This window comes from Neolamprologus multifasciatus, chromosome 6 (assembly GCF_963576455.1).
Source record: "Neolamprologus multifasciatus chromosome 6, fNeoMul1.2, whole genome shotgun sequence".
Classification (NCBI taxonomy): Eukaryota; Metazoa; Chordata; class Actinopteri; order Cichliformes; family Cichlidae; genus Neolamprologus; species Neolamprologus multifasciatus.
Window position 1 is genome coordinate 9,282,386 of NC_140444.1, and position 14,943 is coordinate 9,297,328.

Genomic DNA, 14,943 nt, shown 5'->3' on the forward strand with positions numbered 1-14,943 from the left:
TTGGTCAGTGGTTCTCTATATAACATGCTTGGTGGAAATGCATTTTTAAAAAAGAGAATTGGTAATCATTTTATTAAACATACACAAATTTGCAAAAATGTCTTCTAGAAAAATTAGCTTAATTTATGCTTTGGGCAAATTCTTTTCACTTTTCTAATAGAAGATGTGATATGTGTAAAAAAAAGAAAGAAATGTGCACATTGACCATTGCATTAAAAAACAAAAACAACACAAACTTTACGGTACTGTGTAAGTCTTAAGTCATCCCAAATGTCTTTATATTTTTAAGTAAAGAAGGCTTTCTTGCATTTATCTTTACCACATATTGTACACCAACACGGTGATTCCCAAAGATCTTCTAACTGAAAATGTTTGCATATCTCTGCATGGTGAATCTGAGGAAACTGCAAAAGACAAAAAAAATGGCAGCAATGGACAGGGTGTGAAAGTCAAGTCTTTAAGAAATAGGAAAAAAAATCCATTAAAGAGTTTATACAGGAAAGATGCATCTGAGCCTTTACTGTTCCCTGAAGACTCATCAGAAATGGTCTCAGTTCAAAGGTGCCTGTCGAGAAACTTAAGAAAGGGGAAACGGGGAGAAGGCTGTCTGCCAATTCACACAAGAACTGGACTGAAACTCAGGTCTGATGGAGGGGTGAATCCAAAATTTGACATTTTTGGTTGAAATTGTGGTAAATATGTAGAGAGGCATCTAAGAGAGAGGTCCAACAGTGACTGTCTACAGCCATCTGCGAAACACGTGGAGGTTCTGTCACAGTTTGGGGATGCATTTCAGACAGTGTTACTGAGAATATTTTCAAAGTTGATGGAATTATAAATGCAGAAAAGGATCATGACATAAGTGTCTGACTGACAACAGCTTAATTTTTCCAGCAACAGCAAAGATCACACTGCGAATGCAGTATGAGCATTTCTCGATAGACTGATAAGTTTCTTCTTCAGAACTGAAGAAGCTTTTGGGATGAGAGGTGAAACGTCTTCAAGGACACTTAAAGAAGTCCAGACGCTTTTCTTTCCAAGCTCCTTAGACTATGATGAGCTGGATGACTGAGAACCTTCACAGACATAGACTGATAAGAAGACAATAAATCATAGATTGGCCTTCCCAGAGTCAGGACCTCAACATTACTGAAGCAGTGTGGGACCAAAAGGCAGCCAACATCCTAAGAAGAGCTTTGAATGTCCTTCAAAAACCTGGAGAACTACTTTTGAGGATCACTTAAAGAAAGGATGAGAAAGCTGCCTAAGACAGTTCAAACTGTATTGAAAAATGGATGTTGTTAGAATTGCACAAATTCCATTTTTGCTTCATGTATTTTCATGTATGTTTGCACATTTCAATAAATCACATTTTCCAAGCAAAAATACAAAGAAATGAGGGGTGGTTCAAGACTTTTGCACACAAATAGCTTTCGTCTTCGTCTTATGAGCATTTTTACACAATAATGACAAAAGAAAACATGAGAGTGATCTAAGTTAATGTAGTCTGCAAAATATCCAGTTTTCTCTAAACTGGGAAATGGCTATAGTTTAATTATAGTTTAGTCTAAATTCTTTTAAAAACTGCATTTTAACTTTTAGCCTCAGACCTGAATTAAGTAAAAAAAACTATTTTTCTTCATCATAACAGAAGCCCAGTGACATAAAGGTGCGTTTCTCCCTATTATATTTGCTCTCTTGCATTTTGGATAAAGAAACAGACTAAACAGACACGCAATGAGCATGCGTTCAGAAAAGAAAACCAACATAAAAAGTGGGAGAACATAGCTGTGTATCATTCATGGACACGTTTAATGTCGAGGTTGCTTTTTGTGACGTTGATGGTGCTCAACATGTTAGATGAGGTCATTAATACTGTGCAATTATCAAGTCTGATTATGCGTAAAATTGACAACAACAGAAGAAAGACACATAACCCCCACATGCATAGATGCTGGACTTTCACACAACTCCGCTACCTGCGAACCCCTCCCCCCCCCCCCCCCCACCCCGGAAACTACACTGTGGTGACAAATCTTGGCGTCATAACTCCCAAATGAACTGGCAGACGTGTCTGAGGTCAACGGATGCAAAAACATGAAGGAAACAAAGGGTAAAGAGAGACTAAGACAAAAACAAATATACATACAGTACATACATACAAATATAATCTGTAAATCTATAGTACAGTGAATTTTTTTTTATTCATAATCATCTCTTAAATAAACTGCGGTTCATTGCACTTTGTTAAAATAATTAATTATATGATTTCTCTTAAAGGCAATAGTGTGATTTTTTTTAAAAGGTGAAAAATATATTGTACCATAAGCCTGATTTAGGATAATAGTAAAAATAACAAGATCTGTAATATACATATGTTTCTGTAAAATACCCTCACCTCCTCATATACAGTGCATTCGGAAAGTTTTCACACCCTCGCAAGATTTCCATGTTTTGACTCCTTAAAAGGTTTTAGGAGTGTCTTTTTTATCCAGACTAACAAACACTAAAACATCTAGATGATTCATTATTCTGTTTGAAGCTCACAATTGATCTCTGGTGCTTCCTTCCTTTATCAACAGTCAACAATCAAAGCAAGCTGTAACTTTTACACTTAAGGTACACGTTCTCCGTATCTAGCTAGCATTGCGCTTTTCAATTTTAGTACTCCTCAGTGAGAAATTTGTGAATGCTTGCAAACAAGTTACCATCTTCCATGCAAACTACTTATGAACTCAACCTGCTAGCAGCCAAAGCGTTTGCAAGGTTTTTGAGGAAACACCTCTTTGAGACCAATTTCACGCCGTTTGGGGTGCACGTTGCTGTCAGTGTAGCACTTCAACAACCAAACATTCATGGTGGAGTAGCCAAATGGAAGTCAATCCTTAATAAAAAAGGCACATGATCGACTTGTGAAAAACTGAAAGGCAACTGACAAGATCTCAGACCACAAGACACACAATTATTGTGTCTGGGCAACAATCGTTAATGCTGTTCCTGCAGTCAAACACGTGCTCTGGGGAAGCGCTTTTCTGTGACACGGATTGGGAGGCTAGTAAAAATATGTGGAAAGATGGATGCAGAATTATATCCAGTGCAGTCCTGAGTGAAAACCTTTTAAAGAGAGCTCAGAATCTCAGTAACATATAGCAGTGGATTTGTAGAGTGGCCCAACTAAAGTCAGGACCTGATCCCAATACAGCACCTCTGGACAGACCTGACAGTTGGTGCACACCAAAGCTCTGCAATGTTCTAAGGAAAGTACTAGGTAAGGTATCTGAATACTGATATCCTGGAATATTTGAGTGTTATTTGCAATTAATTTACATAGCACCTCAGTAACCTGTTCTTGATTTTTCTTCACGGTGTATTGTTATGTGTAGACTGTCAGAAAAAAAGAAAAAAAAACTACTTTAAAAATCTTCAAAACAACAAAACTTCAAAGGCTGTGAAATCTTTCTGAATGCACTATACAAGAATGGATGTTCATCCCCATATATGTAGCATATTCTACTTCTGTAGCACACTAATGCATGCTCATATGCCAGTTTTCTTAATATATATATCATATCTTCACGCAAACATATATACATACAATATTATAAAATAAATAAATACAGGAAAACATTCTTGGTTCGTGGTTTAACGGTTTCTTCCAAAGCGGTTTTTGGTGCAGTCTTTGACTAACCTCTCTGCATGTTTGGGTTTGAGCCCTTGCTGATGGGATCGACAGTTGACTGAGGCTCCCTGAAAGATGCACCGGTGGGGGAGTTGCATTTCCTTCTGTGCATGATTGTGAATGTGTTTGAGAGTGTATGTGTGCATAAACAGTGTACGAAAGGGGGGGGGGGGGGGGACCAAAGTCTTTGGCCTGAGGAGCAAGTACAGCAAGTGCTGTGTTATATGTGTGTGTGTGCGTGTATGCGCTCTGTTCAAGATACCGCTATGACAGTGTCCGATTGTCCCAAAAAAACGAAGCTCAGTAACACGGTACTGTCCGAGTGCACCCTCCGGAAGAGGGTGTAGTACAGCAGGGATTCTGACAGCGTTCAGGTGGGGGATGTTCAGGGTGACACAGCACCCATCTTCCCCATAGCCCCTTCATGAAAGGGTCTCACTGCCTGACTGACTGGGGGCTACTGATTGGAGCAGAACCCTCACTCCACCTGCCTCCGTTTCCCCACGTTCCCTCATCTTCATCTACATCACTGTGTGTGTGTGTGTTTCCACAAGACAGGGTGGAGGGTCTGGGTCTCCACCGGGCTCGGCGGGGCTAGATGGGTCCCTCATTGTGGGAGGAGTGGTTGCTCCTGCTAAGACCCACACAGTTCTGCTGCTGGTTGAGCAGGTGGGACGTTTCGTTGGCCACGGCAAAGGCCACAGCAGGGGTGGTGATAGTGGTGGTAGCCGTGGCGGTGACCACAGCTGGGTTCTCCACTCCATCGTGGAGCTCTGTTAGCGTGAGTTCGATCTTAGTGAACTCACTGTCTGTCGACTGCGGAGTCTTGTCCATCCGCGACGCCATCACAGCGTTCTGGTACTGTTGTCGCGTCACCTACAAAACAGTGAAGGTCGGGTCAAGTGTCACAACAAGAAGTTGCTGTGCTGTTATTCGTGGCACAGAGCTGGAAGCTCTGTAAACAAGGATTTGACACTAAATAAGGATGTGGAAAAGGCTACAAGTAATATTGCTTTTAAAATATTCTGTAAAAAATGTAATGATTAATTTACAATGATAGCCTTTCATTATCTGCTTAGCGTCCAGTGCGAGGACAAGAATATTACTACAAGCCAGAAAATGACTCATCTTCATTTGTTTCTATAGCTGGAATCAAACCAGCAACCATTTGTGTGTAATGTGTAAACCGCTACACTCTGGAGCTATCCATGATTCATCAAATCTAAATGTTTTAAATTGTCATGAAGTAATTATCTTACTGTCAATTTATATCAGTTAGGTAATTGCTTTTCTTTTCTATTGATTTGGTACCCGGGACCCTAAAAGGAAGTAATAAAACATCGTAGAAAGTAGAACATCAGTTAGTACAACAGTTACGTCAGAGCTCTATTTGTGCCTCATAAACAAAAACAGCCTCATGAAGCAGCAGAATTCATCAATGAACATTTCCAAAGCAAGAGATTTGCCACATTTACACATCTGGCACAACAGCAGTGACTTTATTCGTTACTTAGAAGAAACAGAATCAGAGCGACTTTATTAATCCCAGAGGGAAATTGAGTTGTCATAGCAGCAAATATACAACAAATGTCAAGCACTCGTATAAAATGAAGTGTCTCACTGCCTGACTGAGAGTGTATGCGTGCATAGACAGTGTACAGAGATATTGATAGATAAATGTTAAGATAAATATAGAGATATGGGTATAAATCGAAATATTAATATAAAAGGACAAAAATATGTCATGTATGTCAAATATATGTAATCAGCAGCAACATGATATATTTTTTTCACTTTTAGACAGGTAAGACTTTATAAGTTATTTTTCATAAAGCAGCCATCCTCAGATATTTAATGCAAAAAGATGTTTTGTTAAAAGGGTTGGCGTAATAAGCAAATGCTTCAGCCAATACCTTTTGATTAGCCTTGTCTCATGCTTTCTTGCTTTGTGGTAGATCTTTGTTCTGTGTTTATTGAGATATTTGAATGCTAATCAATAAATCAAATCAAATCAAATGTATTTCTAGGTATTTTTATTTCAGAGCAGAAAATTTGGGGAGGAGAATATTGAAATGACTTGTGCAAATGTGATTTCTGAGATCCAAATTACAGCAGTACATTTGACACTGACAAAAAGCAAGTTTTATTTGTGCCTGATATGGTTGTGATAGTTGCTGCTAGGAGTGTTCATTTATTCAGTGAGAGGGGAAGATGCTATCAAAGCGAGTTCCTAATTGGCACAGATGGATGGCTCAAAGCTGCGAGTGCACTGCCAAAGCTTTGGTTTCATTCTCTAACTGCTCATGTTGAATGTTGAGAACTCAGTGGGAAAAAGAAAATGGAAAGTTCTCTTAAAGACGTCAAAAATCCGCAGCTGCGTGTGACATCACTACATCACCTACAATGTGCATATAATCCTCATTGCAGGCTAATTTCTGATCCCCTGTGTTTACTCACCTTTATATACTGCAGGTCTGAGCGTGCTCTGACAGAATAATCAGGCACATATATATGCAGGAAGGAGTTGAGCTGGTTGTTGCTGTTGCCCAGAGTCGGGGTGATGGCATCTATACGGTCACTCCTGTTCAGAGAATCGGAATGATTCAGTCCAAATGGCCGTGGAGGAGATTTATTCTCTGTAGGAGAAAGAAATTTAAAGCATACTGGAATGCAAAAGTAATGCATGGCACTGCAAAAGTACTTTAAAGGGCCCTAATCCCTAAAGGTTGATTCAGTTCATCTGGACGTAGTGTTTTCAGAGGGAGAAACGTTTCATCACTCATCCGACTGACTTCTTCAGTCTCAGCTGACTGCAGGTTTCCCCAACCTTATAAACAGCACATTTGCACAATAACTGAAACTAGCACCACTGAAGGAACAATGGGCTGGGACACTTTGTGCCATCCGCTTCACAAGAGGTTGTTTGGCTTCCCCGATGTATAAATCATGCCAATCCTCCCGGCACATAACAGCGTACACTACATTACTCTGTTTGTGTCGGGGGACCTGATCCTTGGGCTGGATCAATTTTTGGCACAGCGTGTTTTTGGGGATTAAAGGTTGTCACTCTTCCAACTGATTTATCCATGGGGCCAAAATATCGACATTATTGGGAGGTCAGTTCCTTCATCTTAATTATGCAAATTGTCATGACCATTGATCAACAACCACTTATCAAAGGCCATGAGTACCATTCACAGAGAGTTGGGGAATGGCTGCAATCACAGCATTGTAAGATGGTGAAAGATGCACCCTTAGGCCCCCTCCTCAATTCAGAGATGGTCTTTCCCTTTTCACGTAAGTGGCCTCCTTGACTTCGCGCTCAAACCAGCATTCCTTCCTGTCCAGGATGTGTACATCCTCATCATTGAAAGAGTGTCCACTGGCCTGTAGGTGTAAATAGACTGCGTACACTACATTACTCTGTTTGTGTCGGGGGACCTGATCCTTGGGGTGGATCAATTTTTGGCAAAGTGTGTTTTTGGGGATTAAAGGTTGTCACTCTTCCAACTGATTTATCCATGGGGCCAAAATATCGACATTATTAGCTATTTACTGGTATATCAGTACTGATGATTATAACGGCTGATAAATGAAAATGAAAAAAAGTAGAGACAGGAGAGGAACTCTTTAAATGTTTTTTTTTTCAGTGTGGACATTGTGTAGTTTGTCTATCAGAGGGCCCTTTGCAGCTTCCCTGGTGGCAACGTGTTTGCACAGTCGGGCAGAGCATACACGAGTAATCCACGACTTGTTCGGACAATAAAACAAGATTACTTTTCAACTGTGTTGTCCTATTAGCTTCTTAAGTACTCGTAAATTCACATAACAAATTTAAAGAAAATCTGTTTATTTTTCGAGTGTCTGACAGAAAAGAACACCGGAATTGGTTTTCAGTCAGTTTTCAAACTCCTGTATCAGTTGGGCTCTATTTTACATTTCCGCTAGTCTGATCTAATATTACTGTTCCTTAAAGTTCTTATGACACTAAATATTGATTTTCATTGTCTGTTAGATGATCTCTTTGGGCCTGTGTAATAATGACAACATAAAAAAAAATTTAAGTTAGAAACTTTACATAATTAGAAATTTTGTCTCAATTGTTTTGAGGACATTAAGATGCTTAAAATTTCCTCTGAAACTAGCCGAGTTGTACAGCACTACTTAAGATCCTTTGCATCTGTGACTTTTTTCCAGCTTGAGTCTTATGTATGGAAATCTAATTTATGTGTAAGTCTTCTAGTTTCATATAGCAGTCTCCAGTGATGCTGCGTTCTTCTATGTGCTACCACATAGAAGACTTGTTCTTTTCTTTTCTTTTTTTTTGGTTATTTTTAATTAAAGCCAGATTATGTTTTCCACTTCTTAAAGAAGCCTTGTGAAAATCACACACAACAAAGTGGAAACAGCTTGGCCAACACTAATGCTACTACGCTGACTGGAATGTATGTAATCCCATGTTGGAATATGTGTGTATGAATGTGTATGAGTGAGGAAGTGAGAGGCAAAAACAGTGTGTGTGTGGGGGGGTGTAGAGGGAGCACAGTAGGCCAAAGACCTGGCATGTGGACTCTTGTGGATTAGTACTCTACTTTTTAGGGGCCAGGTCGACACAAAAAAACGTCAGTGTGCTGTGTCAAGAAAACACACATACTAGATTTATAAACACACTCAAATGCCACTGCACCAACGTGAGCACTGTGGGCCTCTACTACAGACGCAATGAAAGTGTATTTATTCCACAGCATTTCCTATGGGTGCGTTCACTTTTAATTCACTTTCAAAGCAGCCCTTCTATGTGTGTAGTATTGTGGGTTTTGTTCATGGGCCTATAAATGTGAACATATGCATATGTGCATGTCTTTGTATGTGTGCTCAGTGGTGTCCAGCAGGGGGCTGTAGCTGTAGGTCTTGTTTATGTAGTCAGGGGGTTAAAGGTTAGGGGCGAGCGGGGCGGAGCCGGGTTCCACTCTGGGGCCTCTAGTCTCCAACACCATTCAGCCACTTGACTAATGGCTCAGGAGACGAGGATGTTAAGCCTCAGTCTGGATCTGTTTTCCACTCTGCCTCTTTCTCTTTTAGTATCACACACATAGGTTTACAATGTATGTTGCATTCAGGGACAAACAGACAGTGAACACGTTCTTCTTTGAAAGTCACACAAAACAAGTCAGTTCTCAAGCAGACTATGAAAACCAAAAGGCTAAACACACTCAGGTATATTTAGGTAAAGCATGCAGGTAGGTGAAACTGTGACTCTACAACTTTATGCATCTATTTAATATCAACAATCAAATAATGAAATTTCATCACTATTCACTAAAGGTTATAGAGTGATAGGTGATACTGAAAATCCACTGTACCTGGAGATCCTGCTAATGACTCAGCCCTACTGACTGCAAATGTACGAGACAGTGACAGAGGCACTTGGGGGAGAGAGGGATGAAACAAGAGAGAGAGACAAAAGAAGCGAGAAGACAGAAAGACGAGATTGTTAAAGTCGAGAAAATGGGTAATTTAATCAATTACATATGATAACATCTGATTAAAGAAAAGAAGTGTTAACTTGTTGTTCCTCTACTGATCAGCTAAAGATGAAAACTGGCACAAACCATGAAGCATTTGATTTAATTTCTTAGAGTGCACACATCCACCACAGGAGAGTTATTCTACTGTTTCACCAGTAGGTGTCTCTCAAATCACACCACCCAAATGAATCAGTCTAATAGCAGGACAGTGCTGCAGTTTATGAATGAACAGAGAAGAATGAGTGGATCACTAGATGATGCATTTTCATGACTCTCTTGATTTATTATGTTATCATATTAGGACTTATGAGTTATTATTATATTATTATTTACTCAAAAAAGTGGCCCATTTCACATTTTTCTCATGTAACATGATGAGTACTTTATCCATACGTAATTTTTAAAATTATGTTGCATGAGAACAAGGTGAAAAATTACAATTTTATGAGTAAATCATAGTGCGCTGCAAGTCTTATAAGACCTCCAGTACCTATAAAGCATAAAGAAGTAGTAAAACCTCTAATTCTTCATATGAGCAGTCTATAACATATTTTACTGGAAACAAGCTACAGTGGATCACACTGTAAATGGTCTATATCACAAACTCAGAGAGAAGAGCTACTCGTCCAGCTGCATTTTAACATTTTACTTACTAATAATATCATTTTTCTGTCACAGGGTTTTCTTTCCATCGTCCATCTTCTGCCAGTTTTCTGGCTATGGGGTGGATGGGTCGCTTGAGCAGGTTATCTACCAGTCAGAAGTTCAGTGGTTCGATCCCTAGCTACACGTTGAAGTCTTTGGATACTGAACAATGCAACTATTGGAGTGTGTGTGCAGTTTGAATGTTAGATAAAGTGCTTAGGTCTAAAAACAAAGTGTGTTATTGAGACTAATAGCAAAAAGCACTTCGAGTGCTCAGCTAGAGTAGAAAGCAATCCCTTTATTTGCAGCAGTCTAGGCACAGATGCCCAGACCTCCCCATCCCAAGATATTTCCAAGTCTGAGAGATATAACCTCTCAAGTGTGTCCTGAGTCTATCTTGGACGGGCCTCCTGGTAGGATATGCCCAAAACACCTAACCTAGGAGGTACCCAGGAGGCATCCTGTCAGAGCCTGAATCACCTCACATCTACTCTAAGCCCCTCCCAAATCAGACACCCTTTGCAGGAAGCTCATTTCTGCCATTTGTAGCTGTAACCTCACTGTTTCAGTCAGGCTAGGAACCTAAATCAACTGGTGACTCAACATCTTCAATTTTAAGCTCAGCTCTCTCTTCCCCGCAGCAGATCAGTACAATATCCTCATCTCCTGCTTTACTCTGCCCATACTTGTGAACCAGAATCAGTGACAAACAACACTTTAGTCAAACACCCACCTAAAGTGAGCTTGACATCAGTGCCATTGATGCAAACCAAACTTCCACTAGTTCACAGAACACATGTAGACTGGTTTGGCAAAGTCCCACCCACCTCCAAGTATTCCACAATGAGTGAAACGAAAACTGCAATTTTGCTCCTGCTTGTGAGGTTCAACTAACAGGCGGATTCTTCTGTCCAGACCCTCTCAAAGGAGGCTGACGAGTGAGATTCCCTAGAAGTTGGAATTCACTTTCATGGGTATAAAAATTTAAGACCTAGACCAGGAAATCTTACCTGGTGAGGCTGTCAGAGCCATTATCCCATAGAAGGAGAATGGTCCCGCTTCAAACTTCATCCCCTCTTTTCCTGCTTCCACCTCCACCTTCCCCTGTGACAGCCAAGGAGAAGAGTCATGAATTATCTTAAAAGTATGTAAGTGCTCAACACATTATATATCAACTTATCAGCTTAGTTAAACAAAAGATTACTTATTTGTGCTGGTTTTACGATATTTCCTTTAACTTTATGCTTTATTTTTTACTTTATTTATGCTGTCTGTGAGATTATAATAAATCCACCCTGCTTTCCTTGTTTCCTTTCCTTTTTACTACTTGTAGAAAATCCTCACTCTGTTTAATAGCTCCCAATCTGCTTCTAAGCTGGGTCTCAAGGGCAATGACCCCACACTTGCTCAAGCAGAACCTTATTTAATCCAAGGCTAATGTCGACTTAGTGACCTGATAGGGGAAATATACAAAGTCTGCAAACCTTTGCAATATAGACTTTGAACTCACTTTACTAACAGTTATTTGGGACTTCCCTTTAAGGCATATGAAAGACTCAATACCCTCCCTGACGAGACAAAAGACAATAGTGCTGGCTCCAGCAACATATCAGAAACAGCGCAGAAATTCAGGGCCGCTTTCAGACCTGAGACTAAAGCTACATGAAGTGCAGAAGTCCTTGATCTGATACACTATTGAACTATTACAACTAACTATTATATATTATCATATATAATTATTACGCAAATGTGTGTTTCCAAGATTTGCAGGGTGAAAGATTTTCATTAAGGCTGGTGTCATAGCTTGGATTGTAAAAAGTTTTAAGTTCAGTTTGGTTCCTATTTAAAGTTTTTTTTCTGAATGATGCTTAACTTTGGCTTTCTAAGAAATTTCCTGTCACACTCTATGATAGTTCAAATAATAACATTTAAATGTGAACACTGTGTAACAATCAGAAAACTTCATTTTGAGGATAATGCAGGAATCCCACAGGGTTCTGTTTTTGGCCTGCTTGTTTTCAGCTTTGATGTTTTATGCGCATAAGATGCTTAGATGACATATGCATTGTCCAAAACTATGTGCGATTGGTTCCACAGTAATAGTAAAGCAGGCATAAGAAGAACAAGAAGAGTTCTCTAACTCCTTGTTCAGATGAACTTGGGTACTGATGAACTTGACAAATTCAGCCTGACTGTGACACGTTATCCAAAACCCCCCAAAACACCTGTAAAGTGTGTTTACCCCAAACCTTTATTTCTTTATTGCTTATTGCATTATTTAGGCTCATAGATGATACTGAACGCTCTTGTTTCTATTTCTTGTAGATAAACAAAACAATTTATCAGGACAACTGTGTCTATTTTTTTTAAAATGTTGGAAGTCATTTGTCAAATAAATTAATCTCCAAGATTAATGAACCATATACCGAATACATTTGAGAAGTAATTAACAAAATAAGTAAATAATTAGCTTATGAAGTATTTTATTGGTTATAAGCAGGACTCGTACTGGTCATACTGTATAACTGTGTAATTAATGTCTGGCTAAGAAACCACATGACTGAAATCTTCTCAAGAAGGTAAATATTTCATGGCTTGATGTCACTGAATTTCATCAGGGCTAGACTCATCTGGGACATACTGATGTCACACATTCTCACGCTTACCACAAAGAACTCAAACAGGATAACAACTTTAAACTCAAACTGAAACAATTTTTGGATTAGTCATGGATCATCTGGTTTATGTTTCATTTTATGGTACTACTTTAAAGACCCGTCTAGGGACTGGCACAATAAATTTGCTGATGCTATAAATGCTATGGTATGTGGCACTGGCCTTTTAAAATGCTGTATCTCTTAGGTCAGACATTATTATAACTAATTAGCTTCTTATCTATAGTATTATTGCTTGTTTTAGTTTAAACTGCCCTGCAGTACTGTCATACCGCGCATACCTTAGGGATGCATGGCTTCTGTGGGAACAAACTCTTGCAGTACAACTCTGTTAGATCGATGACTACACCGTGAAAAACTGTAGGCCAGAGGAAAACGAATGCTTGCAGTGCTACAAGCAGCATTTTTAAACTGATCACATAGTATATACTGCTTATTCATCTGTAGTGACGACAGAAGGAAGTAATGGAACTAAATCACTTCTGGATGGATGCAAACTGCATTTCGTTGCCCTGTACCTGTGCATGTGCAATGACAATAAAGTTGAATTCTATTCTATTCTATTCTATTCTAAATGATGCAGGTAAAACGAACTTATGCTGCATGCGCAGAGTTAGAATACTTGCGTTATTTTTTTAATGTTAAACCTAAAATACATATCAATATTTACATTTTTCCCAAACTGGTTTTGTAGTGGGTTTTTTTTGTTGTTGTTTAAAAAAAAAAATCAAGACTACTGATGTATCCTTCCACCTTGAAACTCGTTGTGTCCACACACCTGCAGGATGAGGATGAAATAATCCACAGGTTTGTTCCTGTGGAAGAGGTAGTGCTCTGGTGCCCGCTTGTTCTTATCATCGTATTTTAGCTCCTGGATGACATTTGGATGCTTCAACAAGCGCAGCAGAATCTTTTCTGACATCTGCATCGGTGCAAATGGCTCAACCTCTGAAGAGACAAGGAGAGAAAAAGACTGTGGTAAGACAAAACATTTCATTTCTTATGAAAAGTTGAATAATTATTATATCAATGTAATAAAATTCTTCTTATATATCTCCCTTATTGCCATGAAAATCCCAAAACATAAAATAAATTAGTCCTAAAAAAAGTATTACTGTTCATGGACTATTTACAAGAAAAACGCCACCGTGATGTCACCTGATGGTTTGAAAATTTTGTTTGTCAATCATCCGCCATTAGCCACTGAGCACATACTAGTTTGGGGATGGGCAATTCGTTTTCCGAGGGGGCCACATGGTGCTGTTACCTGTGCAGACAAAGGTTTGATGTGTTTAAATGTGGCAGTTTTACTTACATTTATCCAAAGAAAGGCATGTATATGAGCTGGCTATTTTTTTTTTAAACCAAAGACCCGGCAAATTTATATTTGTATTCTTAATATTTTATTTCTAACATATTGTTTTAAACTGATTTTAGACAAAGATTATACTGAAAATGACATCAGCAAAAGCGGCAGAAACAGCAAATTCTTGGTTTAAAAAAGAGGAAAAGTGAAAGATGAAACTGTAAAACTGGATTTTAATAATGACAGAGGTATAGTTTTTGAGTTATCCACATAAACCTAACGTAAATATATCAAATGCAAAGTTATGTAGGTTCTGGGATATTTCTGGAAAAGGCTTTGTTCCTTTACTTGTCACAGTAAGGAATTTCACAGATTAAAATCTCATATTAGAGGGAAATTTTAAGATTAAAAAAATAAAATCATGTGTATTTTCAAGTCTTTGTAGGATTTTAAATGAATCAAATGTATAATTGTTGTTTGCATTATTTATCACTGACCTAGTGGATTATTTAATAGAAAATGGCTCACAGATTATTAATTTTGATGGCATGGCAATAAATATATTCATCTTAGGGTAATGATATATGTAGACAATAAACTTATTTTTCCAACATCAAAACAGGGGATATAGAAATAGATCACTTGTGTAATCTATTGGGGATAATCACTTAAATTTTGGAGCTTAAATTCCTTATGTTCTGAAAGTCAAAATTAAAGCATATATTGTCCATGGATAGCAGGGAAGATCAGACCCACTCTGTATCATAGTCATAAAGAGAATGGGAGGATTACATAAGGGAAACTAAACTCAGTGAACTAGCATACAACTATCTGCTCAGCCAGGATAAAATGGGAAATATTTGTCACCATGGGTCTCGCATGTTAAACAGATATTGGATAATTGTAGCTTATCTTATCTCTGGTTTACACAAAAGTTTAAAAAACATTAACTCGGTGAAACATGTTCTTAAACACTGGATGAAAGATTGGTTCTTGCGAAAGTGGCAAAGTGATCATATGATAATTAAATAAAGTATAGATGAGAGCTATAGCTGGAAAAATCATCTGCTGCAGTAAAACAAATGGTACAAATAGCAGTGGCTGACAAAT

The 14,943-nt window shown here is 38.6% G+C and overlaps 1 protein-coding gene across 2 annotated transcripts in view; it reads right to left on the reverse strand.

The window, feature by feature from the left end:
- Window positions 1–1,444: 1,444 nt before the first annotated feature.
- The window catches only part of cnnm2b (cyclin and CBS domain divalent metal cation transport mediator 2b), a 47,405-nt gene continuing 33,906 nt past the window's right edge, over window positions 1,445–14,943 (reverse strand). Inside the window, exons 4-8 of one of the 2 annotated variants that reach the window (XM_085161421.1) lie at window positions 13,306–13,475; window positions 10,863–10,956; window positions 9,043–9,105; window positions 6,137–6,315; window positions 1,445–4,555 (exon numbers count right to left, since the gene is read on the reverse strand). In XM_085161421.1, the coding sequence (XP_085017547.1) occupies window positions 4,274–4,555; window positions 6,137–6,315; window positions 9,043–9,105; window positions 10,863–10,956; window positions 13,306–13,475 (788 nt within the window). In that variant the 3' untranslated portion in view covers window positions 1,445–4,273. The remainder of the gene's footprint in view (window positions 4,556–6,136; window positions 6,316–9,042; window positions 9,106–10,862; window positions 10,957–13,305; window positions 13,476–14,943) is intronic. The other variant, XM_085161422.1, reaches the window with a different exon arrangement.